At 44.4% G+C, this 25,102-nt stretch overlaps 1 protein-coding gene across 1 annotated transcript in view; it reads right to left on the reverse strand.

The window, feature by feature from the left end:
• Nucleotides 1-25,102, reverse strand: part of LOC126092922 (collagen alpha-1(II) chain-like) — an 87,700-nt gene that overhangs the window by 57,435 nt on the left and 5,163 nt on the right. The window contains exons 2-3 of the mRNA XM_049908652.1: nt 17,727-17,799; nt 8,274-8,754 (exon numbers count right to left, since the gene is read on the reverse strand). Of these exons, the coding sequence (XP_049764609.1) occupies nt 8,274-8,754; nt 17,727-17,799 (554 nt within the window). The remainder of the gene's footprint in view (nt 1-8,273; nt 8,755-17,726; nt 17,800-25,102) is intronic.

Below are 25,102 nucleotides of genomic sequence, written 5' to 3' on the forward strand. Positions count from 1 at the left end.
AGTATCTGCTTTGCCTAAAATGTTTTTGCAGAGGTATTTTTTAAACATGGTGATTTTATATATATATATAGTTGGTCAGCTGTCGAAAGTTCCCACAAATAGCGTACCTTTCACCAGTAGCGAACAAACACGCCTGTTATGATTGATATATCTCGCGCAAGTTAAGGGTCTGCCATTAAATTCGGACTGACTACCAATCATAAAAGGCGTGTATTTTCACTACTGGTGAAAGGTACGCTATTTGTGGGAACTTTTAATTTGATAGCTGACCAACTATGGAAACATTACATTCAGTACAACTTATTATGGAACACATGACTAAGTGCGAATTTATTTGGCTTTTCATTTATAATTGAGGATAATTATAGCCTGCTCCAGTAACATTTACAAATTTAATGGGATTTGTGTGTGTATTCTTTTGGAGTTTATTAGCAAACTGACATTGTTAGTGTCGTTAAATTTGTAAACAAGTTCTTTTGAATTTAAATAATGTAAATTCAGTGTCAAAATTACGCACAGTAAATCTCTTCGAACGGTGTCCTCCATACAGTGTTCGTCGAGAGTTGAAGAGGAAGTGGAGTTGTGCACTGATCCGTCTCCCAGTGGTGACAAAAACTTCCATCCCGCGGTGAAGCCTAACGGTCTCTCGCCGACATCAGTTGCCTAGTACGTAATGGTGTAAAACACCATTAGTAGTTCTGCACGTTGAAATTGTATCCTCAGTTTGAAATACTCCTCAGATTATTCTCGAAGTAGAAGCAACTCGTAGGAGCTAACATAGAAACCGATACAATGCGAGAAAATTCGGTCACCAGAAGTCTTACCCAGGGTCAAAATAGAATGATGGGACGGTAGCAAAGTTGGGAACAGTCTGCTGCTCTGCTAATGGAATCACTACTTCCTGACGATGGAGAAGGCGGGACAGATCAGCACAGGTTACGAAAAATATTACAGGGAGACTATAGAAAATTTTATGTACCCCTTCGCACAAGAAGAAATTGGGCAAATGACAAAGAAAAAATATCCAGGGCCATATGGGATCCCTGCCGAGTTAATACGGGCTCTATGTGACCAATTAATTACTTGTGTGAATTGTAAGACGAGTCTGAGTTTTGCAAGGAAGGGTCCCTGAACCGTGAAAGAGCGAGATGATCCAATGGTGCCCAAATCCTGCAGACCACTGTCTTGACGGTGTTGGCAAGGTATTTGAAAAACTATTATCCAAGACATTACAAGATTGTAGACCGCTACACCGGATGAGCCCTGACCATTATGGGTGTAGAAGAGGCAAGTCAACTGAAGAACCAATTAATAAGGCTATTTCGCAAGCGGCAGGTACCCATTCTACATACGCTCTAGCGACGGTCGATACTGCTGGCACACTGGATAACCAGTGCTAGCAGTCTCTTTGGTCACATCGGGAAGTGAGTGTCCAGAAGCGCTGTACGACTTCCTGAGAAATCATTGCCAAGGGCGACATACTGTTTTGATACACCGAGGAAAGAAAATAACGAAGACAGTAACAGAAGGCTGTCTGAGGGATCAGTGTGTGGTCCCGTTTTAGGATGTGGCGTTGGAGCCTATACTACGGAATTTACTGTAGTAACGCATTCGCAGATGACGTTCTGTACGTTGTATATGGTGACTTATAAAGAATTATAGAAGATAGATTTAATGCGGCGCCTCACGCATTTGAGGGCTGCTCTCTAAGTGTTAAACTCACAAAGGAACTTAGCTGTTGCTGAAAGTGAACCTCGCAAGAAACCGTAAAATTAAATGATTTAGTGTTTAAGAGATGCACAGTAAGGAGATACCAAGGAGTTGTTCTGAACTAATGTCTTAACTTCGCACAACATCATATAGAGGAAGCATGCAGAAAACGTACAAACGTGATTAATAAAATTGTAGCCACGGCAAAAAGGCAATTTCGGTTTCCCCAGAAAACAAGAGCGTACCACCTACCTATATTAGGATCAGTCTTGCAGCACTGTACGAGCATTTGGGTTGACAGACTGCAGCTAGTGAAGTTTGCCTCACCAGTGAGAAGCGTTCACCAAGGAGTGCTACGATTAACGGGCACTTACTGCGCTACGCTAAATGGTTCCTTGTTAGTAATTCTAGGAATATATCCAATGGACTTTGAAATTAGGAAAACGGGAACCTTTTACCGGTTAAAGAAATGAAATCGAAAGTGAGGATGCATAGATTTGAGGCCAATACGAAAAAGTGAGTCCGCACATTACAACTGTAGCAAAAGAATGAGACTTCCGGCATAGGTAGAACATACGAATTTTTCCCTGACATCAGGGAGAGACTAAAGATTGCTTAACGTGTCAAATTGTTTGGTACATTACCTGACTTGGCCGTCGTCGTAATGCTACGAATCTATGCAAAAGCGGAAGAGATGAGTAACTGCACCTGCAGCAGCGTTGGTACACGAGAATACACTACGAGACTGCACACACATCGAAGACGCGCTGGCTAATGGCTGGCAGAGATAAGGATGGTGGGTCCCAAAGCATCATTAAGGAGCGTGTCGACCTTGCTCAGCTTTGACAATACTGCAGCCGCAGTATCCAGCAAGACCAACAAGAACTTCGAGGCATTCAAACACGTTAGCGTGCTGCCATTGAAGTGTTACATGCCGTTTCGGCAAACGACATTTCACGATCTTTGTGTATTACAAAAGATGATCGTGACAATATTATTAAGTAGGGAGCAAGTCGCGAAGCATAGTGTGCGTAGCGGTGTGTTCGTACGTGCAGACAAAAAGGCAAGGTGAGGCGACAAACAGTCACCTGTTGTGGGCGGGTCGTTTTATGTTTTGGTGTCGCGGTTTGGCGATGGCTTGACCATAAAAAGCAGCCACGCAGCCCAAAACTGAGAACAAAAGACAAGATGTGATTCTTGAGTTTCTCCCGGCGTATTTGATAATCAAAATATCCACGGGTGTGCTGCCGGTCTATAGTGTCCAACGGGCAGAATATTTCGGCTATCATACATGCGCCATCATCAGGTGAACTGACGGACTGAGCTGTGAACGTGCTGGCACGGAGATCCGTACGCTATGGCTGCTCAGAGGGAACTGGGTTCGGTCGCGGCGGCGGCGGATTTGAATACCCTCCGCCCGCGGCGCGCTCCCTCCGCCGTCCGCGCCCCGCGCCACGGTCGCACGGTGGGACAGATTGCGACGGCGTCTGAGATGACGGTGTGATGACGTCATCTCAGACGCCGTCGCAATCTGTCCCACCGCGCGACCGTGGCGCGGACGGCGGAGGGAGCGCGCCGCGGGCGGAGAGTATTTAAATCGGCCGCCGCCGCGACCGAACCCAGTTCCCTCTGAGCAGCCATAGCGTACGGATCTCCGTGCCGGCACGTTCACAGGAGCTCAGTCCGTCAGTTCACCTGATGATGGCGACATGTATGATCGCCGAAATATTGTGCCCGTTGGACACTATAGACCGGCAGCACACCCGTGGATATTTTGATTAAAGACAAGATGGTTTTGTGACAAATCGATATACGGTAATCTTTACTGTCTTGTTGGGCTATCGAGGCGTATTTAGTATGAATAATTATGCTCTAATTCAGGAGACACCCTGAAGATGTGTACACCCATTCAAGGCAATAGGTGTTAGTAAAAGCAAAGTAGTTTACGTGTTTTTTCGTGATATGAGTAGAAGTTATCCTCTTTTTCTCCAGTAACAGCTGCAGAACGTGAAGGCAAGCGTTTCCTCGGCTACACACGGGACTTCAGAGGCAGTGATTAACAGGATAATCTAACAATGGAAAATCCAGAATGGAATGTAACAATACCAGAGAAGGAAGTGGCCACCCACCATATAGCGGAGATGGAGTCGCGATAGCTCAGACTGCACACGTGTGTGCAAGTTGCTTTTGAGTGTGTGTGTGTGTGTGTGTGTGTGTGTGTGTGTGTGTGTGTGTGTGTGTGTGTGTGTTTGCTGTCAAAGGCCTTAATGGCCGAAAGCTATAATTGCGTGAATCTGTTGTGCCTATTACGACACAGCATCTCCGCTATATGATTAACAGGATATATACTTCAAGAGAATCAACTACGACGGCCAAGAGAAAGGGTAGTACGTCAGATATTACGTGTGAGAGATCTCATTAAGTGTTATGACTCAGCTGCTACATTAAACCTTAAACCGACAGGAAAAACACTCCGCAGATGGAGAGGGGACAACTGCGGTCGCCAACCACCAAATGAAAGTCTTACGAGAATTTAAATTGTGTTTGTCCAAGTGAGCATGCAAGTGTGGGCTGGTTGACGTAACAGTGATGGGCGGAATTTCTTGTTAAACGCTGCTGCTAAAGGAATCCAGCAGACAAAGGCTGTTAAAGGTAATTAGGGTGGATTCACTAGCAGAAACTACCATCTACACGTTAACGCACCAAAATAAACAGGACAAATTCTGTAGTGCTAACAATACGAGGGTTGACTGAAAAGTAATGCCTCCACCCTCTTAACAGTTGGCAGCATTGGTATGCGGCAGGTACTGGCTTGTTCCGTAGCCTCTTCTCTACAGCCCCAGTTGGCGGGAAGCCTTAGCATTGAACGGTTGTGTTTGTTACAGTGTGAAGTATGGAACCCTGCGCAGACGGTCGGTCGATGCGATTTAAGCAGCAGAAGGTGTTATGCCAAAGGAGATTCATCAGAATGAAAGCAGTTCATGGTGATTGGGTTGATGTGATTACTGTGCGTCGTTGGGCGAGTAAGTTTAAAGATGGTGAGGCAGAAACATCTGACTTGCATGACAGACTTAACTCCTGTGACAGCAACCACCGAGTTTCAGAAGCAAAATGTTGACAGATTGATTCTGGACGATCGTCGTATCACTCAGAGACAAAGTGCAAGGACAATCGGCATTTCACAAGAACGTGTGGGTCACATTATTGCTTTGCTTGGCTATTGGAAGATCTGAACGATGGGTGCCCCAGATGCTGACTCCTGAAATGAAAGCGCACAGACTTTAAATTTGTGAGGAACTCCTCTCGCGTTACGAGAATGAGGGTGACGTCTTTCTCCGTTCAATTGTGATAGACGAAACGTGGGTACACAATTACGACCCGAGATGAAACGTCAGTCTATGGAATACCGACACGAAGACTCGCTCCAGAAAAAAATTCAAGATGCAGCCCTCAGCTGGAAAAATCATGGTCACAGTGGACGCAGATGGTGTTATCCGTGTCTATTTCCTTGATTGTGGAACAACAATAAATTCAGAGAGTAACCTCACAGCGTTGTTAACTCAAACGACGGCTAACAAGGGTCCGAAAGGAAAAGGTAAATGTATTCCCGCAGCATGACAATGCCAAACCACACACTTCCGTGCCACCACAGCAGAACTTCAGAGACTGAATCTCACCAACGTACGGCATCCTCCACAGTGTCCAGATTTAGCACCGTCTGACTTCCATCTGTTCCCGATAATGAAAGACGATCTGCGGTGACATCGTTTTGCTTCTGATATTGAGAGAACTGTGAGACTGGTTGCAGGCTTCAGAAAACTTTCATAGTTGGCAGCAAAGTATCTAATTGGCTGGTGATTATGTGGAAAAGTGAGTATTCGTAATTAAAGATCACATTCTAAGGATTATTTCTGCGTTTAATTTATTAAACTATTCCCATCCAAATCCAACTAACGAAGGTGGAGGCATTACTTTTCATTTAACCATCGTAGTATTAGTAGCTGGTTAACTGCTTAAGATTTTTGTGTACTTTTGTGGTACAAGTAATTTTAAGACTGCAATCATTAAACACACAGTACTGGTTTAATATTGAAGAATATGCGGGACTGACAGATAGTAGGAAAAAATGGAAGGGAATGTAGTAGGTGAATATGGATTGTGGGTAAGAAATTTAAGAAGAAATCACCTGGTGGAATTTTGCATAGAACATAATCATAGCTAACACTTCGTTTGAGAATCACGAAAGAAGGCTGTATATGTGGAAGAGACCTAGAGACACCGGAAAGCTTCAGATTGGTTATATAGTAGATTTAGGAAATAGATTTTAAATTTTAAGACATTTTCATGAGCAGATATGGACTGAACAACATTTTCATTGTGAATTGCAGACAAACTGAAGAAAGTGCGAAAGGCGGAAATTTAAGGAGATGGAACTTCGATAAACTGAAAGAAGTCAGGTTGTACAGAGTTTCCGAGAGAGCATTAGGGAACAAAAAGCAAGAAAAAGGAAAAGAATGCGGTAGAAGAAGAATGGGAAGCTTTGAGAGGCGAAATATTGAAGGCTGTAATGAATCACGTGAGTAAAAAGACGAGGGCTAGTAGAAATTCCTGGGTAACAAGATATTTAATTTAATCGATGAAAGGAGAAAATATAAAAATGCAGTAAATGAAGCAGGCTAAAAGGAATACAAACGTCTCAAAACAGAACGACAGAAGTGCAAAACGGTGAAGCAGGAATGGCTAGAGGACCAATTTATGGATAAAGATGTATATATCACTAGGGGAAGACAGACGCCGCCTACAGGGAAATTAGAGAGACCTTTGAATCACCTGTATGAAATCAAGGGCTCATATGGAAAACCAGTCGCAAGCAAAGAAGGGAAAGCAGACAGAAGTATATGGAGGGTCCATACAAGGGCGATGTATTTGAGGATAGTATTACGGAAATAGAAAAGGACATAGATGAAGATGAGATGGGAGATATGATACTGCTTGGAGAATTTGACAGAGCACTCAAAGACCTAAGTCAAAAGAAAGCCCTGGGAGCAGACAACATTCCGTTAGAGCTACTGATAGCCTTGGGAGAGCCAGACATGGCGAAACTCTACCGTCTGGTTAGTAAGCTGTATGAGACAGGCTAAATAATACCAGCCTTCAAAAAGAATATAATAAATCCAAAGAAAGGAGGTGCTGACGTGTGTCAGAATTACCGAACTATCAATTTAATAAATCAGAGTTACGAAATAACACGAATTCTTTATAGACGAATGGAAAAACTGATAGAAGTCGACCTCGGGGAAGATCAGTTTGTATTCCGTAGAAATGTTTAAACACGTGAGGCAATACTGACCCTACGACTTTATCTTCTAAGACAGGGAAAGGCAAACCTACATTTATAGCATTTGCAGACTTAGAGAAATCTTTTGACAATGTTGAGTGGAATAGTCTTTCAGATACTGAAAGTGGCAGGGGTAAAAACACAGAGCGAAAGCCTATTTGCAATTTGTACTGAAAACAGATGGCACAGTAGATGGGCATGGAAGGAAATGAGACAGGGTTGTTGCCTATTCCGAAATTATTTAGTCTTTATACTTAGCAAGCAGCAAAGGAAACTAAAGAAAGATTTAACGTCTGGAGGGAAGAAATAAAAACCTTTATGTTTGCTGATATTTTAGTTTTGTCAGACTTTGGATTCTAAATAACAGGATTGTGGATATCAGTTTAAGAGAATAGCGTCTTGAGAGGGAGTAAGATTAACAACAAAAGCGAAACGAAGATAATGGAATGTAGTCTAATAAATCAGGTGATGCTGAGGGAATCAGGAAACGACACACTAAAGGTAGACGAGTTTTGCTATTTGGGCAGCAAAATAACTGATGGTCGAAATAGGGAGGATATAAAATAGAGTGGCAATGGAAAGTTTTTCTGAAGAGAAGAAATTTGTTAACATTGCGTATAGGTTTAAGTGTCAGGAAGTCCTTTCTGAAAGTATTTGTATGGAGTGTAGCCATGTATGGAAGTGAAACATAGACGATAAATAGTTTGGACGAGAGGAGAATAGAAGCTTGTGAATCGCGGCGCTACAAAAGAATGCTGAAGGTTAGCTAGGTAGATCATATAACTAATGAGGAAGTATTTAATAGAATTGGGGAGAAGAATTTGTGGCACAACTTGACAGGAAGAGATCGGCTGGTAGGACACAGGCATCCAAGGCATCACCAATTTAGTGTTGGAGGGAAGCGTGGAAGTTAAAATTTTAGAGAGAGACCATGAAATGAATGCAGTAAGATTCAGAAGGATGTAGCTACTTGGAGACGAGGCTTCCACAGGATAGAGTTGCACGGAGAATTGCATCAAAGCAGTCCCTGGACTGAAGACCGTAACATCATTGTAGAATATCAATATAACCATTAACATTAAATATCAAACAGTTTGTATATAAATTTATTATTAGTCAAGAAAATTTATTTATATGGTCTATTTTAGCTTTTCTGATAAATGCTTGTAACTGAGGCATAAATAAATAAAATGTCCACTTGGGCTACACTGTTAGTGGTTTTTACCTCTCTCTGGGGCCCCCTGGGAGAGTGCTGGACGTGCCCGGCAGCTGTGACTCCGCCCCTGCCTGGGAGGAGCAGCCGGGGCCATGCAGACAGCACACATGCTGGTCATGGTGTTGCTGTTGGTGCTGGTGCTGGCTGAGCCTAGCCAGGGAGACCCACTTCTTGGGCTGCTGCTGCTTCCGCCTGCGCGTGCGCCCCACACTGCTATCTTTCCCCGCTTTCTTAGAGTCAGGCGACTTGTGGGGACTCCCGCTGCTAGTTTCTGGCAGAAGAGTCCATTCTTCGTAGGACTGCAGCAGAACGTATTCTGCCAGGGGGGCCCGCTTCTTGGGCGAAAACTGTTTCCGCCTGCGTGCGCGCCACGCGGAGCCTTCCCCGTCTGTTTTCTGCGGGTCACAGTCTTGGCGACCCCTGCTGCCTGCTGCTGTCGAAGCACACTGTTGTTCCACCACAACGTGTCCAGCCTTCGGAACACTGTCACCTGAAAATGGAATGAAAACATTGTGACATTCCTACCACAACTACACTACTGGCCATTAAAATTGCTACACCAAGAAGAAATGCAGATAAACGGGTATTCATTGGACAAGTATATTATACTAGAACTGACATATGATTACATTTTCACGCTATTGGGGTGCATAGATCCTGAGAAATCAGTACCCAAAACAACAACCTCTGGCCATAACGACTCGAGACGCATGGGCATTGAGTCAAACAGAGCTTGGATGGCGTGTACAGGTATAGCTGCTCATGCAGGTTCAACACGATACCACAGTTCATCAAGAGTAGTGACTGGTGTATTGTGATGAGCCAGTTGCTCGGCCACCATTGACCAGACGTTTTCAATTAGTGAGAGATCTGGAGAATGTGCTGGCCAGGGCAGCAGTCTTACATTTTCTGTATCCAGAAAGGCCCGTACAAGACCTGCAACATGCGGTCGTGCATTATCCTGATGAAATGTAGGGTTTCGCAGCGCTGGAATGGAGGGTAGAGCCACAGGTCGTAACACATCTGAAATGTAACGTCCACTGTTCAAAGTGCAGTCAATGCGAACAAGAGGTGACCGAGACGTATAACCAATGGCACCCCATACCATCACGCTGGGTGATACACCAGTATGGCGATGACGAATACACGCTTCCAATATGCGTTCACCGCGATGTCGCCAAACACAGATGCGACCATTATGACGCTGTAAACAGAAACTGGATTCATCCGAAAAAAAAAAAATGACGTTTTGCCATTCGTGCACCCAGGTTCGCAGGCGCTCCTGTGTGTGATGCAGCATCAAGGGTAACCGCAGCCACGTTCTCAGTCCACGCTGCTGCAAACGTCGAACTGTTCCTGCAGATGGTTGTTGTCTTGAAAACGTCCCCATCTGTTGACTCAGGGATCGAGACGTGGCTGCACGATACGTTACAGCCATGCGGATAAGATGGCTGTCATCTCTACTGCTAGTGATACGAGGCCGTTGGGAACCAGCACTGTGTTCCGTATTACCCTCCTGCACCCACCGAGTCCATATTCTGCTAACAGTGATTGGATCTCGACAAACGCGAGCAGCAATGTCGCGATACGATAAACCGCAACCGCGATAGGCTTGTAGCCTATCAAAGTCGGAAACGTGATGGTACGCATTTCTCCTCCTTACACGAGGCATCACAACTTTTCTCCAGGCAATGCCTGTCAACTGCTGTTTGTGTAAGAAATCGGTTGGAAACTTTCCACATGTCAGCACGTTTTAGGTGTCGCCACCGGCGCCAACCTTGTGTGAATGCTCTGAAAAGCTAATCATTTGCATATCACAGCACTTTCTTCCTGTCGGTTAAATTTCGCGTCTGTAGCACGTCATCTTCGTGGTGTAGCAATTTTAACGGCCAGTAGGTAAAGACTAGATTAATGTCAGAGTTAGAGCAACATTATATCCTCCCTACTGCTTTTCTTCGTAAGGCTATGCATAATCGAAAGAACACTGTGCCGGAGTCGAGCTGATATTGGAGAACGGCATGGCTAAAATATTCGCCCTCGAGACGGAAGTTCCTTTGCTCATTCCCTAGCCTACAAGTAGTTTAACCAACTCTAGGCGGATCAAAGACAGTCGTTCGACGATTTTTCTTCTAGTGCCCCTCCCGAAGATAGCCTCGATTGGCATTATAACAAGTAAGAGGCTCAAGGCTCAAAGGTGATAACGTTCAAGGTTTGGTTTGAGTGGCGATTCAAATGAATGCCGAGACGAAACTGTAGGCTGTGGATAGGCTCATTCCAGTTCAAGATTGTTGCTAAGGCCAAACAGACGTTTCTTTTTTTGTAGTGAATAGGGGTGAGCTTTAGTTTACAGAATGAGGTGCAATAACCAAATCCAGTGGGATGCAGCTATCAGATACAAAACTAACAACATGCCAGATTCACTTGTGGCGAGGTTTGCGGTATGGGTGATGGCTGTTCGTGCAACAGTTAAGAGCTCGCGATTCATTTCAAATTAAGCACCGTGGTTGAACTGTGGGTGATTCATCTCCCTGAGCTCACCTCTTACGTTAAGGCAAGTTACTGTCGGCGCCTCATTTTGCAAACAATATTTAGGTTCATGACACCAGATTGTGCTTATTATAGATGGAGTCTGAAGAAAGCATTCAGAAGTTCGTCCATAGCTTATAGTAGATACCTCAAGCCATTCTCACATGAGATATAAGAAAGTATGCATGGATGTGCAGCTGCGAATATGGGCAAGGTTTCCATCACTGTTAGAGAGCCCACAGAAAGGGCCACACTGGATGTGACGTTCGACTGCAAAACTACTGCTCCATCTGCACTCAACTCATCTGGTAGTCGTTTTGGAGCAGAAAACAGAGTCGCATTATAGAGTGCTGTGTATTTTGTATTTATTTCCCTTCTACTATGGCTGTTTGTGTATCTAAATCTATTTTTGGTTTCTGTGGAGGGCCGTTACTGCCTAAGAATTTTTAGGTCCGCTCTTTGACCTCCAGTGTCAAGCATTCCTCTGGTTCCCCCGTCACTGTTGTGGACTGTGAAAGGGCCCACAGCTGTATGGTGATCTCCCCTTCTCAAGTCTCACCGTGAACCCACAACTCCGTGCTGCATCTGTATTGATTACACCAGTCTGACTCACAGAAACGGAATACATTAAGTTGCCAGGCCTCATAAGATGCTGCCCGTATCCCATTTGATGGACCCAACGTTGCTGCTGCAAGATGAGCTTTGCAGCTGGTTGGGTCAGTCTGGAATCCTGATTATTTTCAGGGTTGAATCAGGTTTGACATTTTACCTGTCAGAGTGGACTGCATGCTTTAACTGAAGCCCTGACACTTCTGCCGGCTGCCGAGCAGAAGTGTATCACCGTCTTCAGCCAAATTTTTAGCCGCAGGGAGGTCCTCCAGTTGACCCTAGATGGACAGCTGGTTCAGCCACTCAGACATCTACTGTTTTAATATTCTATCTTAACCGGTTTTGGAAATATTTCATTGCTCACATTACACAGCCGATCGGCGAGATAAATCGAACGCAAATTAGAAAAAGTTACCTCTTATTCCGACTTCATTTATCTGCAACGCACCCTACAGCTGTCATGCCAGTTTGGCTCGATACCCGCCCCCTCTCCCCACGTCTCTGGTTTGAAATCTAATGAATGGGTCTTTACATTCCCAGTGTGGGGAGACAGATGACCAATTTTGGCCATCCAAAAACTAGCATCCACCACTTGAAAAACATGTCTAAAGCACTTCGATTTTGGTGTGATATGTTACAATTTAACACTCAGACTACAGTCGAGTATGTCACGGGAGCTTCCCTATCGCAAAACTACTTGTCTTCTGTCCAAAACCATTGTCGTGCATTAGACTGGCGCAGCCCCGTCGTCTGTCGAATCCGGAGCTGCACTGCGACCCTGTTTATCTATGACTGAGGAGCTCGCCTGCGAGCTGCAGCCACCCTCGGCAGTTCTCGGCTTTGAATCTGAACTGCTGGGGCGAAGCTGGTCAGTGCGCACCAGGACTAGACTGACTGTAGGCTCCGAATTACGCTCGCGAAGCCCGAGCGCTTACCGCCAGCTGTCGGGAGGGAGGGAGGCTACAACCCAAACAGCCGCTGGCACGCCATGCGTCAGCAGGGTCGCCGACTTCATTCCGCCGTGACGCGGGACGTAGCGGCGACCTGTGTATTCACGTACGGTGTCGCTAATCAGTGAACAAAATCAACTGCTGTTTCATACCTAACTTTACTGATCTTACCTGGTAAGAGTCCCAAACCGATGAATACCCAAGAATCGGTGTAACAGTTGTTTCGTGAGCCGCTTCTTCCCTGGGTGAATTACATTTACTTTAGTTTCTCCCTGAAGTTCTGGGCCTGGGATATGCTTTTCTTACTGGTTTAGTGTTCTCAGTCCGTTTAAGGTCGCGTAGTACAGCTGCTCCTAGGTGGTATTCTTTGGTAATTAATGTTTGCAACAATCTAGTGCCAACCGTGTAATCTAAGGGTAGTTTATTTTTTTTACGTTGAGAAGTCGCCCAATTTTTGTTACTGTTAGTTATCCGTCTTCAGCTGAAAAATTTAATTAAGTAACTACACCAGACGCGTTTCGCTTTTACACTCCTGGAAATTGAAATAAGAACACCGTGAATTCATTTTCCCAGGAAGGGGAAACTTTATTGACACATTCCTGGGGTCAGATACATCACATGATCACACTGACAGAACCACAGGCACAGACACAGGCAACAGAGCATGCACAGTGTCGGCACTAGTACAGTGTATATCCACCTTTCGCAGCAATGCAGGCTGCTATTCTCCCATGGAGACGATCGTAGAGATGCTGGATGTAGTCCTGTGGAACGGCTTGCCATGCCATTTCCACCTGGCGCCTCAGTTGGACCAGCGTTCGTGCTGGACGTGCAGACCGCGTGAGACGACGCTTCATCCAGTCCCAAACATGCTCAATGGGGGACAGATCCGGAGATCTTGCTGGCCAGGGTAGTTGACTTACACCTTCTAGAGCACGTTGGGTAGCACGGGATAAATGCGGACGTGCATTGTCCTGTTGGAACAGCAAGTTCCCTTGCCGGTCTAGGAATGGTATAACGATGGGTTCGATGACTGTTTGGATGTACCGTGCACTATTCAGTGTCCCCTCGACGATCACCAGTGGTGTACGGCCAGTGTAGGTGATCGCTCCCCACACCATGATGCCGGGTGTTGGCCCTGTGTGCCTCGGTCGTATGCAGTCCTGATTGTGGCGCTCACCTGCACGGCGCCAAACACGCATACGACCATCATTGGCACCAAGGCAGAAGCGACTCTCATCGCTGAAGACGAAACGTCTCCATTCGTCCCTCCATTCACGCCTGTCGCGACACCACTGGAGGCGGGCTGCACGATGTTGGGGCGTGAGCGGAAGACGGCCTAACGGTGTGCGGGACCGTAGCCCAGCTTCATGGAGACGGTTGCGAATGGTCCTCGCCGATACCCCAGGAGCAACAGTGTCCCTAATTTGCTGGGAAGTGGCGGTGCGGTCCCCTACGGCACTGTGTAGGATCCTACGGTCTTGGCGTGCATCCGTGCGTCGCTGCGGTCCGGTCCCAGGTCGACGGGCACGTGCACCTTCCGCCGACCACTGGCGCCAACATCGATGTACTGTGGAGACCTCACGCCCCACGTGTTGAGCAATTCGACGGTACGTCCACCCGGCCTCCCGCATGCCCACTATACGCCCTCGCTCAAAGTCCGTGAACTGCACATACGGGTCACGTCCACGCTGTCGCGGCATGCTACCAGTGTTAAAGACTGCGATGGAGCTCCGTATGCCACGGCAAACTGGCTGACACTGACGGTGGCGGTGCACAAATGCTGCGCAGCTAGCACCATTCGACGGTCAACACCGCGGTTCCTGGTGTGTCCGCTGTGCCGTGCGTGTGATCATTGCTTGTACAGCCCTCTCGCAGTGTCCGGAGCAAGTATGGTGGGTCTGACACACCGGTGTCAATGTGTTCTTTTTTCCATTTCCAGGAGTGTATTTACAAAGCATGTTCAGTGGTTATTCTGCACGGAACATGCTGTCCCCACCTCCGAGTAACTACTGTAACCTACATCCTTCTGAATATCCTTCGTGTATTCGTCTCTCCCTCTATGATTTTTTTCCCCTCCACGCTTCCCTCCAGTACTAAATTGGTTATCTCTTGATGCCTCAGATTATGTCCTACCAACTGATCCCTTCTTTTGGACATGTTTTACCACAAATTTCTCTTCTCCCCAATTCTATTCAGTACCTCATTAGTTAAGTAATCTACACATCTAATCTTCAGCATTCTTCTGTAGCAGCGTATTTCAAAAGGTTCTATTCACTTCTTGTCTACACTGATTATCGTCTATGTTTCACTTCCATAAATGGCTAAACTCGTTACAAATACTTTCAGAAAGTACTTCCTGACGAGTCTATATTCGTTGCTAACAAATTTCTCTTCAGAAAAGTTTTTCTTGCTGTTGCCTTTCTGTATTTTATCCTCCCTACTTCGACCATCAGTTGTTTTGCTGCCCAAATAGCAAAACTGATCTACTGTCAGTGTCTGGTTTCCTAATTTAATGCACTGAGAAAAAACAAAAAAATTGAAAAAAATGTGTGTGAAATCTTATGAGACTTAACTGCTAAGGTCATCAGTCCCTAAGCTTACACACTACTTAATCTAAATTATCCTAAGGGCAAACGCACACACCCATGCCCGAGGGAGGACTCGAACCTCCGCCGGGACCAGCCGCACAGTCCATGTCTGTTGCGCCTGAGACCGCTCTGCTAATCCCGCGCGGCAATGCACTGAGCGTCAACTGATTTAATTCGACTACATTCCATTATCCTCTTTTTGCTTTTGGCGATGTTCAGCTTATTCCCTCCTTTAAAGACACTGTCAGCTGTTATTCCAAATCCAATGTCTCAAAATTTCAATGTCATGGGAAAACTTCAAGATTTTTATTTCTTCTCCCTGGACTTCAAACTATAATCTAAATCTTTGTTTCCTTTACTGCTTGCTCGATATACAGACGGAATAACATCGGGGATAGGCTACAACCTTTTCTCACTCCTTTCTTAACCACTGCTTCCCTTTCGTGCCCCTCTACTCTAGTAACTGCCATCTGATTTCGTACAAATTGTAAATAGCCTTTCGCTCCCTGTATTTACCCCTGCCACCTCCATAATTTTAAAGGTAGTATTTTAGTCAACATTGTTGAAAGCTATCTCTAAGGCTACAAAAGCTGTAAACGTAAGTTTGCCTACCTTAACGTAGCTTGATACATCAAACAATAGTAACTGGTTTTAACAGCTGCTGTTAAAGATGGGCAGGCAAACTTGTTAGCCCAATTTTAGGTTTGTTAGTATACAATGGAAAAAAAATACCATTTTATGTATTGTATCAACGGCAGTCAAATGAAAACTAATCACATGGAAAAGAGTAAAATGTTTATTATTTCAAAAGCAGTCGCCTTAACGTAATACATACACGGTGTTTCACTATTCAGGTTACGCGCTTCTAGAAGTTATACAAGGAACTTTGGCAAGTTTTACTTAGCAACCCACGTCCGGAAGTGTCGAAGTTACACGTACCGGCTCCTGTAAATGTATCTATGTACAGGGTGTTTCCGTGATGGCGTTACAAACTTATTAGGATGACGGAGAAGGGTAAATGTATCAATTTGAGGTAAGGGTCCCTGTAGCGAAAAGTAAAGAGTCAGAAGTTACAAGCAGAAGTGATTGAGATACCCGAGAGTGGAATATGTACAGCTACTGTTGTTGCTAAGGTTGTAGGATACGCAACTTTCTGAACAAGAACATATGTCTAGTAAAAATGCTAAATGCGTACCTGGGGAGCTATGAGCACTCTTTCTTCGTTAGTGTGAAAGATCTATTGAACAAGTGCTCCTAGTTCTTAAGGTATGCATTTTACAGCCCATGTTTATTGAACTTTTTTCTTGTTTTGGCCCATACTACGACCTCTAGAAGTTGCATAACCTAGTCTTAGCAACAACAGTACAGGTGCTTGTATTGCACTGTCGGAGCTGTCAGAACGGTTTTCGCTTTTAACTTTGGTTCGTTTCCGGTACAGGGATCTTGCCTCAAATTGATACGTTTATTCATCTTAGAAAGGTTGTGATGTCACGGAATCACACTGTGTGTACACACACTTAGAAGCACAGGCGCACGTAACTCACGCTCTGTTGCCTCGTTGGATGACGTTTCCGGCCATGGGTTCCTATTTAAAACAGTTCCCTCTACAACCTCTAGAAGTATGTAACATTGTTAAACACCCTGTATCTCCCTAAGCTTGTGCCTTCATGGAAAATTTTTTCGGATGGCTACATAACCATGGGTGTACGCAGGCGTGCTTCTCTTCGTCCGAAACAAATCGACACTACGAATGTCGATTCAGGATTCCAGAAGTACGAAAAGCGAATTGGGAGAGATCTGGACAGTGTGGAAGAGGTAAGGGCTTCCCAGCGAAAGTTCTGCACCGTAGTTTAAACAACCTCGGCAACATGTGGGCTGGTATTATTCCGCAAAATAATGGTGCCGTCCACTAACATTCCTGGGCATTTGTACCTGACGGCGCCGTACAGTTTTTGCGAAGTGTCCACATACCACCGTGCGTTAAGAGCGGCGCGTGTTCCAGAAAATTTGTGCAGCAGGCTCTGGCAGTCAAAGAAAACGGTCATCACGACTTTCCCCCAGAGTGGACACGGCTTTGGATTTTTGCGCTGGACGTCACTCCACGTGTCTGCTGTGACTCTCCCCAGCTCAAAATGAAGACACCATGTTTCACCTCCCGCGACAATACGGGACAAGAAACGATGTTATTTGTCGTGATACGTGCAACTTTCTTTAGTAGTGTCAGCATTCTGTTCAACTTCTCCGTCATCCGGTGGGAAACCCACTGCGCACATTTTTCTGTACTTAAGATGGTCTGTCGTGATGGCATGAACTGTCACTGATACAGAAAGTGAGAAGAATACCTCCCAACGTCCGCCATCAGTTATTTCTGACGGTAGAATCCACCACAGGAATGACAGAAGGGGGTAATGACATGACTCTCTCCTAGCTGACGTCTAAGTGACATCCGACCTGTTGGAAATCCTATTACACGCAAAGTTCGCCATGATAGACCTTTGGGCATGAATTTCACTTATTGATACCTTTGACAGTCTAAAATCGCTTTACACCTCTTTCATCTTTCCCGGCCTCCACGTCTAACAGTAACGGATATGGCCCGCCACTGAACGTTCACGCTGTTCCTTAGATTCCCAAGAGGGCACACCTGTACACAGACCTACCTGCTTTACCATTGTCCGCACTACACTCTTTGTATACGCCATGGTCTTCATTTGACTGCCCCTTATACAAGTAACGCTTCTGAACCGCACTCTTGTGCAGTGCGCTCAGACAGCTGAGAACGTTACCTGCTGCCTCCTGTTCGTCTTCCGCGAGAGGGTTGCCGGCAGTGGACCCCAGCAGCGGCTCCGTCGGAGTTCCCTGCAACAGGAGCGACAACCACTGCGTCACAGGCACGTGTATAAAACAGGTAGAGAGAGAGAGAGAGAGAGAGAGAGAGAGAGAGAGAGAGAGAGAGAGAGAGAGAGTGACGTTTCCAATATTACTGAGACGTATTGAATAAACATGGAACATTGCGTTCAGACATAACGAGGTATATCTAACAAGGATTATCTCATTGTCAACTAGCAATGTTTCCGAGAAACCTCAGTCTTGCAAAACCCAGACTGCCCAAGCAGCCAGGTGGATGCAGTATTTATTCGGAAAGCATTTGACTCAGTACCACAACAACGTTTACAATAATCATCTATTCTATGTTTTATCTAATGTTACTTCCTGTGGTTGCTAAGAATCGAGCAATTTCAGTTTATACAAGATTCGTTTTGTTTAATCAAACGATGTCTTACAAAAAGACAAATTCCCCTCCAATTTTAGTAACAATAGATCCATCATACTGAGCATTCAAAATAAATTACTGTCTGAAGTAAGTTTCACAGATTCAAAGACGTAAAACGACTGTCCACTTTAAAGGTTAAAAATGTAAAATTGTGCACGTCATGAAACAGAACAGGAAATACTGTCCAATCACTACTATATATTATATGCAAGCGACTCAGACGTGGGTGTAAGTTGCTAGGGCTATATAAAATTGAACTTCGTAGCCTGGGTTGTAGGTAAAATACATAACAGACTAGGTCATTTGATTGAATACTGGAGAAATCTGGTAAATCTGCAAAGGAGATTACGTTAAAGAACAGTCACGCGTCGTATCGTAGAACATTCCTGAAGTTTGGGGGACCACTACCGAATAGGACTAATGGGGTTCCTCAGCTTTTACACAGGACAGCACTAATGGTCACAGCTTTGACCAATGGGAGAGCTTTACAGAGGCAGTGATAAACCTTAACTTCGCGACACGACGACAAAGCAACTACCCCGCGAAATCCTGCTTACGTGAGGAAACCCGTCGATCACTACCCTGCCCTATGCTTTGCTCCAGTACGTACAGTGAAGGCAAGATTAAACTCAACAATGTTATTTGATTAATCTTCTTTCTGCACTCCTTACGTGAAGGGAACAAATATTGGTTCAATGGGAGGCACATTCTGCCATCCACTTCAGGGTTCCCGATGTGGAAACAGATTTATGAAATGAGTTTCAGGAATCTCAATTAGAGGAGTGTTAAATGCTCTAGTAAGATCTATGAAAGAGTTCAGAATTATTTTCTTTTAAAGAGGTATTTGCCATGGTGACATGTTTCTGATCAGTAGCAGTGGTCCAGTATCGCAACGTAGTACTGCACTTAGGGATTAAAGGAAGCCTTCGTTTCTTGAACTGTTCCATAAGTTATCTGCTGGAATGAATTCTCAACTAAGAATTTCATCTCATGTTGTGCAGTAACGTCTGTAGTTTTTCCTATATACCTAAAATACTGTTGCAGAGGTAACACCTACATAAAAAAATAGCTGTGTACCTAATGTCTGGGTATGTATTCATTTCAATCCTATTAATCCATGTTGTCCAGCCCCTGCTACCCCCTCCCCTCTGCCCACCTCCTGCCTCTGTCCATCTCCTCCTCCCCATCCATCCATCCACGTGTTCCGATCTCCTTCCATCTCCACGTGTTGCTGATGTTGGTTTGTGGGGAGCTGATCTGCGCCGTCATCAGCGCCCAGTCTCCACATTGTCATCCCCACCCTAATGGAAGTTGCTAGTTCTTAGCCCCATACGGTATCAAGTTAGTTTGAAAGCTATTCAGGTGTTTAAGAGGCGTTTTTTACCCACTACAGCTCTCATCCATACGTCGTTTTACATATTTTAATACATTTCACACATTTAACATTTCACCTGTATCTGTAGAGAAATTCATCCTGCAGTTTGTCACTCAGTTCAACGCTTATGACTTCTCCTGAACAGTGTCTTAGGATGATATAATTTTATAGGTACATTCTGTGACATGTGCATACTGTGTGCAAAATGTGTTTCAAACTGAGTTGGTAGCAAACATGCCTGATTTTCTGCATGAACAGCGAAAATTTAATAAGCTATGAACTTCTCTCCTTGCTTCATTTTGTGCACGAGAGAAAGTTTCAGAAAGGTTTGAAATTGTGTGTAAAGTTTGTTTCAAACAACTGTGTTATTCTCAAATACGGCAAGCGCGGCTAATAATCATACGGCACTGTGGAGAGACTTTTTGAACACCCCGTATATATCCTGTGCTAGCCTCTTCAACTAGAAGTAACTACTGCAGCTTACATCCTTCTGAATCTGCTTATTGTACTCATCTGTCTTCCTCTACGATTTTTATCCCTCAGACTTCCAATACTAAATTGGTGATCCTCGTCTCGCGTGTCTTATCGGCCAATCTCTTCTGCTAGTCAGGTTGCGCCATAAATTTATTATGTGCCTTATTCAGTACCTCAGTTACACGATCTACCCATCTAATCTTAAGCGTTCTTCTGTAGCACCACATTTACAAACCTATTCTCTTCTTGCGTAAACTGTTTATCGTAAATGTTTCACTTGCATACATGGCTACACTCCAAATACTTTCAGAAAAAGACTTCCTAACACTTAAACGTAAGATTTCTTCAGAAACGCTTTTCTTGCCATTGCTAGTCTACATTTCAAATAGTCTCTACTTTGATCAGTTATTTTGCTGCCCCAAGAGCTAAACTCATCTACTACTCTTCGTGTCTCATTTCCCAAACTAATTGCCTCAGCATCACTAATTAGACTACATTTCATTTCAGTATCCTCGTTTTGTTTTTGTTCATGTTCATCTTATATCATCCTTTCAAGACACTGCCCATCCATTTAACTGCACTTTGAATTCATTTGCTGTCTAACGTTTGCCAATGATATTTCAATTTTGTCAAAGTTTTTTCGCTGAACTTTAATTCATCTTCCATGTTTTTCTTTGGTTTTCTTTACTGCTCGTTCAGTGTACAGACTGAACATTGGGGATAGGCTACAACCCTGTCTCTTATCCACTGCTTTTTCAGGACCCTCGACTGTGTAACTGCTATACGGTTTCTTTACAAGCTGTAAACAGCCTTTCGCTCCTATATTTTACCCGTGCTACTTTTAGAATTTCAGTGATTGTTCCAGTCAAGATAGTCAAAAAGCCTTCTGTAAGTCTACATATGGTGTAAACGTAGTTTCGCCTTTCCTTAACGTATCTTCTGAGGGAAGTCATAGTGTCAGTATTGGTTCGCGTGTTCCTATACTTCTCCAGAATCCAGACTGATCTTCCCCGAGGTCGGCTTCTACCAGCTTTCCCACGTGGCGGCAGCCCTACAGCTGTGTGCAGTGGCTCGGCTCACCTTCGTCGCGTGGTGGTCGGCGCTGCTGGTGGACGGCCGACTTGCAGCTGACTGCGGGCGCCCTCCTCCTGCTGCTGCAGCTGCAGCTGGTTTTGTTTGCTGCTGCTGCTCTTCCCCCGCCCTCTTCTCTGCTGTCGCGTCAGCAGCTTCCGCTGGCTGCGGCTGCTTCGGCGGAAGCGTTCTTTCTGCTCGCTTCATTATTAAGGCTGGGGCTGACACTGCGTCCTACTGAAAAAGAGAAAAAACAAAACATGAAAACCTTTCTAAATGAGCTGAAGCATTCCAAAGCCTTAAAAAGACTTCGAGGTGCGTAGTTGGTTGCTACACACATATTCTTACTACTTTAGTCTGGTGAATAAACATTTTATTATGTACACTGGCCCAGAAGAATTTTCCAGGAGATCGAGTAAAAATAAGCCAACACCCATTCTTTTAAGATAAAAACATGCTGTATTCACCATATTGATTAGTTTATATGTTTATTTCCTTTTAATCTGTTATCCAGAATACCAAAAAGTTTTATACAGTTTCATTTAGCATCTCGCCATATTTTGTTCTGGTACTAGTAAGACTCTGGGAAGAAATGAAGATATAGAAAATGGATACATTAATGTTATCAACACAATGTACAGAGGACAATTGTAGAATTAGAACACCATTGTGGAACTCTGAATACTTCCAAGTAAGACAAGGACTTAAGCAAGGAAGTATTCTATCGCCTGCATTTTTTAATGTTATGGAGGGAATGAATAGGGCAGTTACAGATATAGTAAAAGAAAAAGACAAAAAGATGATTTTTGCAGATGATATGGTAATATGGGGTGATTAGTGGTAGATTTACAGTTACAGCTTGATGCGTGGAAGGAAATAATGAAAATGTATGGATTAAAAATAAAGATAAGAGTGAAGTAATGGTATTTGGAAGAGAGAAAGGAATCAACGGAAATATTACCTTGAATGGAGAACCCCTCAAAGTGGTAGAAAGTTTCACTTATTTAGTGAGTGAAATATCTAAGGATAGAAGAATAACTAACGAAATTAATAGGTTACGAAAGAGAGGCAATTTCTACCAAACAACACCTGATTTGGAATAATGAAGTTTCAGAAAGAGCAAAACTCCTAATGTATAAGAATTATTACATCCCTATTGTCGCCTATGGTGGAGAAACATGGACAATGACAAAGGGACTGGAGCAGACTGCAAGCAGGGGAAATAATTTCTCAGAGCATCTAAGGGAAAAACAAGAATGGACAGAGTAAGGAATGTAGAGATTAGAAAGGATCTCAAACAAGAAAGTATGAGAGAAGAAATTGAAAGAAAGAGATTAAGATGGCATGGGCATGTTAAGAGGATGCATGGGCAGAGGCTCCCCAAAATTATGGAAGAACTAAAGATGGATGAGAAAAGACCTAGAGGACCCATGAACACTGTGGAATATGGGATTGAGAATATCTGTGGAAAGGAGAGTTGTGACCTGGCAGCAAGTAGAGGAAGAAAAGTGGTGGGAGGACCGAGCCAAATGGAAAGGACTCGTCAGCACCCAGACCCGGCAGTAGCTGGAGCGGGATCCGGATATAGATAGAGACTAGTAAGTTATTGTTTGTTTCAAATTCCATGATACTAGTGTTTGTGACAGTCGCACTTAAAACTGTTAGCTATCACTTGAGCTGAACCAAGGTCGACTTCGGACAGTTCATGAGAATATTTGTGTCATCTGTGAAAAATTTTTAACTGCGCTTTAAAGGCATTGGAAGATCATTTATATAGGTTAGGAACAGCAGTGGGACAAGTACCATCGCCTGTGTCACTTCAAGTGTTGCATTACTTCATTCTGAGGTTAGTTTCGTGCCTGAAATGGTCTTTATGGCGGCCTCTGTTTTGCCGTACGAAGATAAAATACCGTCGTTGCCAGTGGCATACGATTAACTAATCAACATCAGTTTCCCTAGAGCAGTTTTACGATCCACACCGTGGAACACTTTGACCTGCTCACAGAATATACCAAAAAGGAAAATTTCTCCATGTTTAGTTCAGCTAGCATTTCATTTGAGAGATCTTTTTTCTTTTTCTGGGTACAGAGAAAGGCGCTAGTTGTTCCCGGATAAACGAATGCGTTGCACAATAGGCAGCTTTCTTAAGCACTTACAACAGCACTGGAAGAAGTAATTAGGTCTGTACTGGGAGGTGGTTTGTTGACGGGTATTATCGCAGCATTTTTAAGTACGTCAGGAAATATGGCGAGTCATTTATTCGTTACGAAGGTAGCATAAGGCGATGTGCCTCCCAAAATTTCACATAATTATTTCTTCGTTTCTGGCGAAAAACGTTGTTGGGATGTTTATTGTAGTGTTATCCTAAGTTTGACAGGAATTCCGTTATCGAGTTACAAGGCAATTTGTGAAAAAAGTTTCTCCAAGAACCACTCTGTGGCAAAAAATTAGTCGACATCCAATTTCAGCGACGGCCAAACAGGCTTCAGGGAAATACGAACGTACCATGACCTGAGATCGGACCAGACTGCTACAACTTCTCCAAAAAAAAGCGGACGAAAAGCGTATCTGGTGAGCAGACCAGCGGATGACAAGCTACGATAGAGGCTCTCAGGACCACCACGCCCACGAAGATGGGCTCTGCAACGGCTGCTGTATGGTCTAAGAGATCGCTGACTGGAGCTATGTTTGTCTAGAATGCCAAAGTGAAATTCCGAGCAAAATCGTTTCTACGGTTCTCGAGTTGTTTGACGCCTACTAGAAAATGGTTTCGAGAAAAACGTGTTGAAAATTGTTAAATTTTTGTAGTAAAGTCAGTTCTCCATGAGCGTACGAAACCGCTTTGCTTCGAAACTATTTTGTTGCACACTCTTGTCTGGAAATTTTGGACGCAGAAAATTACGTTTCAGAGCGTCACTATTTTGTAAGAAAATTGTGTTTATCAATTATCCTATGTATGAAGACAGAAAATATATTGAAAATGACTGACAAAATTAAGTAATTACAGTTCCAATAGGAGGGCTTCAGGAATTCCAGCCGATCTACGTTTACGCTGCAAGGGCTCCTTCCATCTGGTGCAGCGGTTACAGAGAACATTCTTTGTGGACACAAATGATTTCTTAACCACAGAAGTGAAACGATTGGTTTTGTTTTGCTTTAGGGTGCAAAAAACAACAAATGCGCTCAAGTTGAAACTAGAGAATACGAAGGCAGAAGAGTTAGGAACGACTATACTTCAGTCCCAAGTGACCTAATAGAAGAGAGCTAAAACCAGGCTGAAAAAGACATCCTACGGAAACGGAGGTTCAAAACTAAAAATTAAATGGCCTTCGCCATATTCCTTTGGCGGATAAAAAGTAAGACAGGGTCGACAGCCCACGCGTCATTTTCTAAAACGGCCGAGAACTCAGACGGCAAACTCAAGCGGAAACGTAAACGGTTAAAAAATAGGCAGCCCGTCAGGAAGTGACGGAAAGTAAAAACTTTAGTGCAATGTGTACAAAGTGCTTGGGTAGCGACACTTATCAAAATCCGAGTTAAAATAATCTCCTCCCGGTGGGAGGGCCGAGAGCAAGTCGTCCAAGGCGCTGGGAGAAGCTTAAGCCGAAGCTAATTCCCGTGAAGGGAGAACTTTTGGCGATGCCAAAGGGACACCACCCCCTGACAGCAACACCGATCATCGGAGGGAATGTAGGTTATCGCGGGCTGAGGTACGAGGACTGCAGCCTCGACAGCAACGTCAGGAGCCTCCGTTTCCTGGCAGACCGGCATGACCAGGGACCCACAGGATTTGGCGCCAAGAGTGAGCAAGTGACTTTTCCTGGACCTGCTGCACTACGGGATTGGCAGTGTGCAGCGCACAGGGACTTCGAAGGGCACAGAGTGAGCAGGACACAATTGGAAAAGCTGTGTCGTCGGATGTACTCCGTGGCCTGATACAAGGCGAAAAGCTCAGCTGTAAATACTGA

Source organism: Schistocerca cancellata, chromosome 7 (genome assembly GCF_023864275.1).
Source record: "Schistocerca cancellata isolate TAMUIC-IGC-003103 chromosome 7, iqSchCanc2.1, whole genome shotgun sequence".
NCBI classification, from domain to species: domain Eukaryota; kingdom Metazoa; phylum Arthropoda; class Insecta; order Orthoptera; family Acrididae; genus Schistocerca; species Schistocerca cancellata.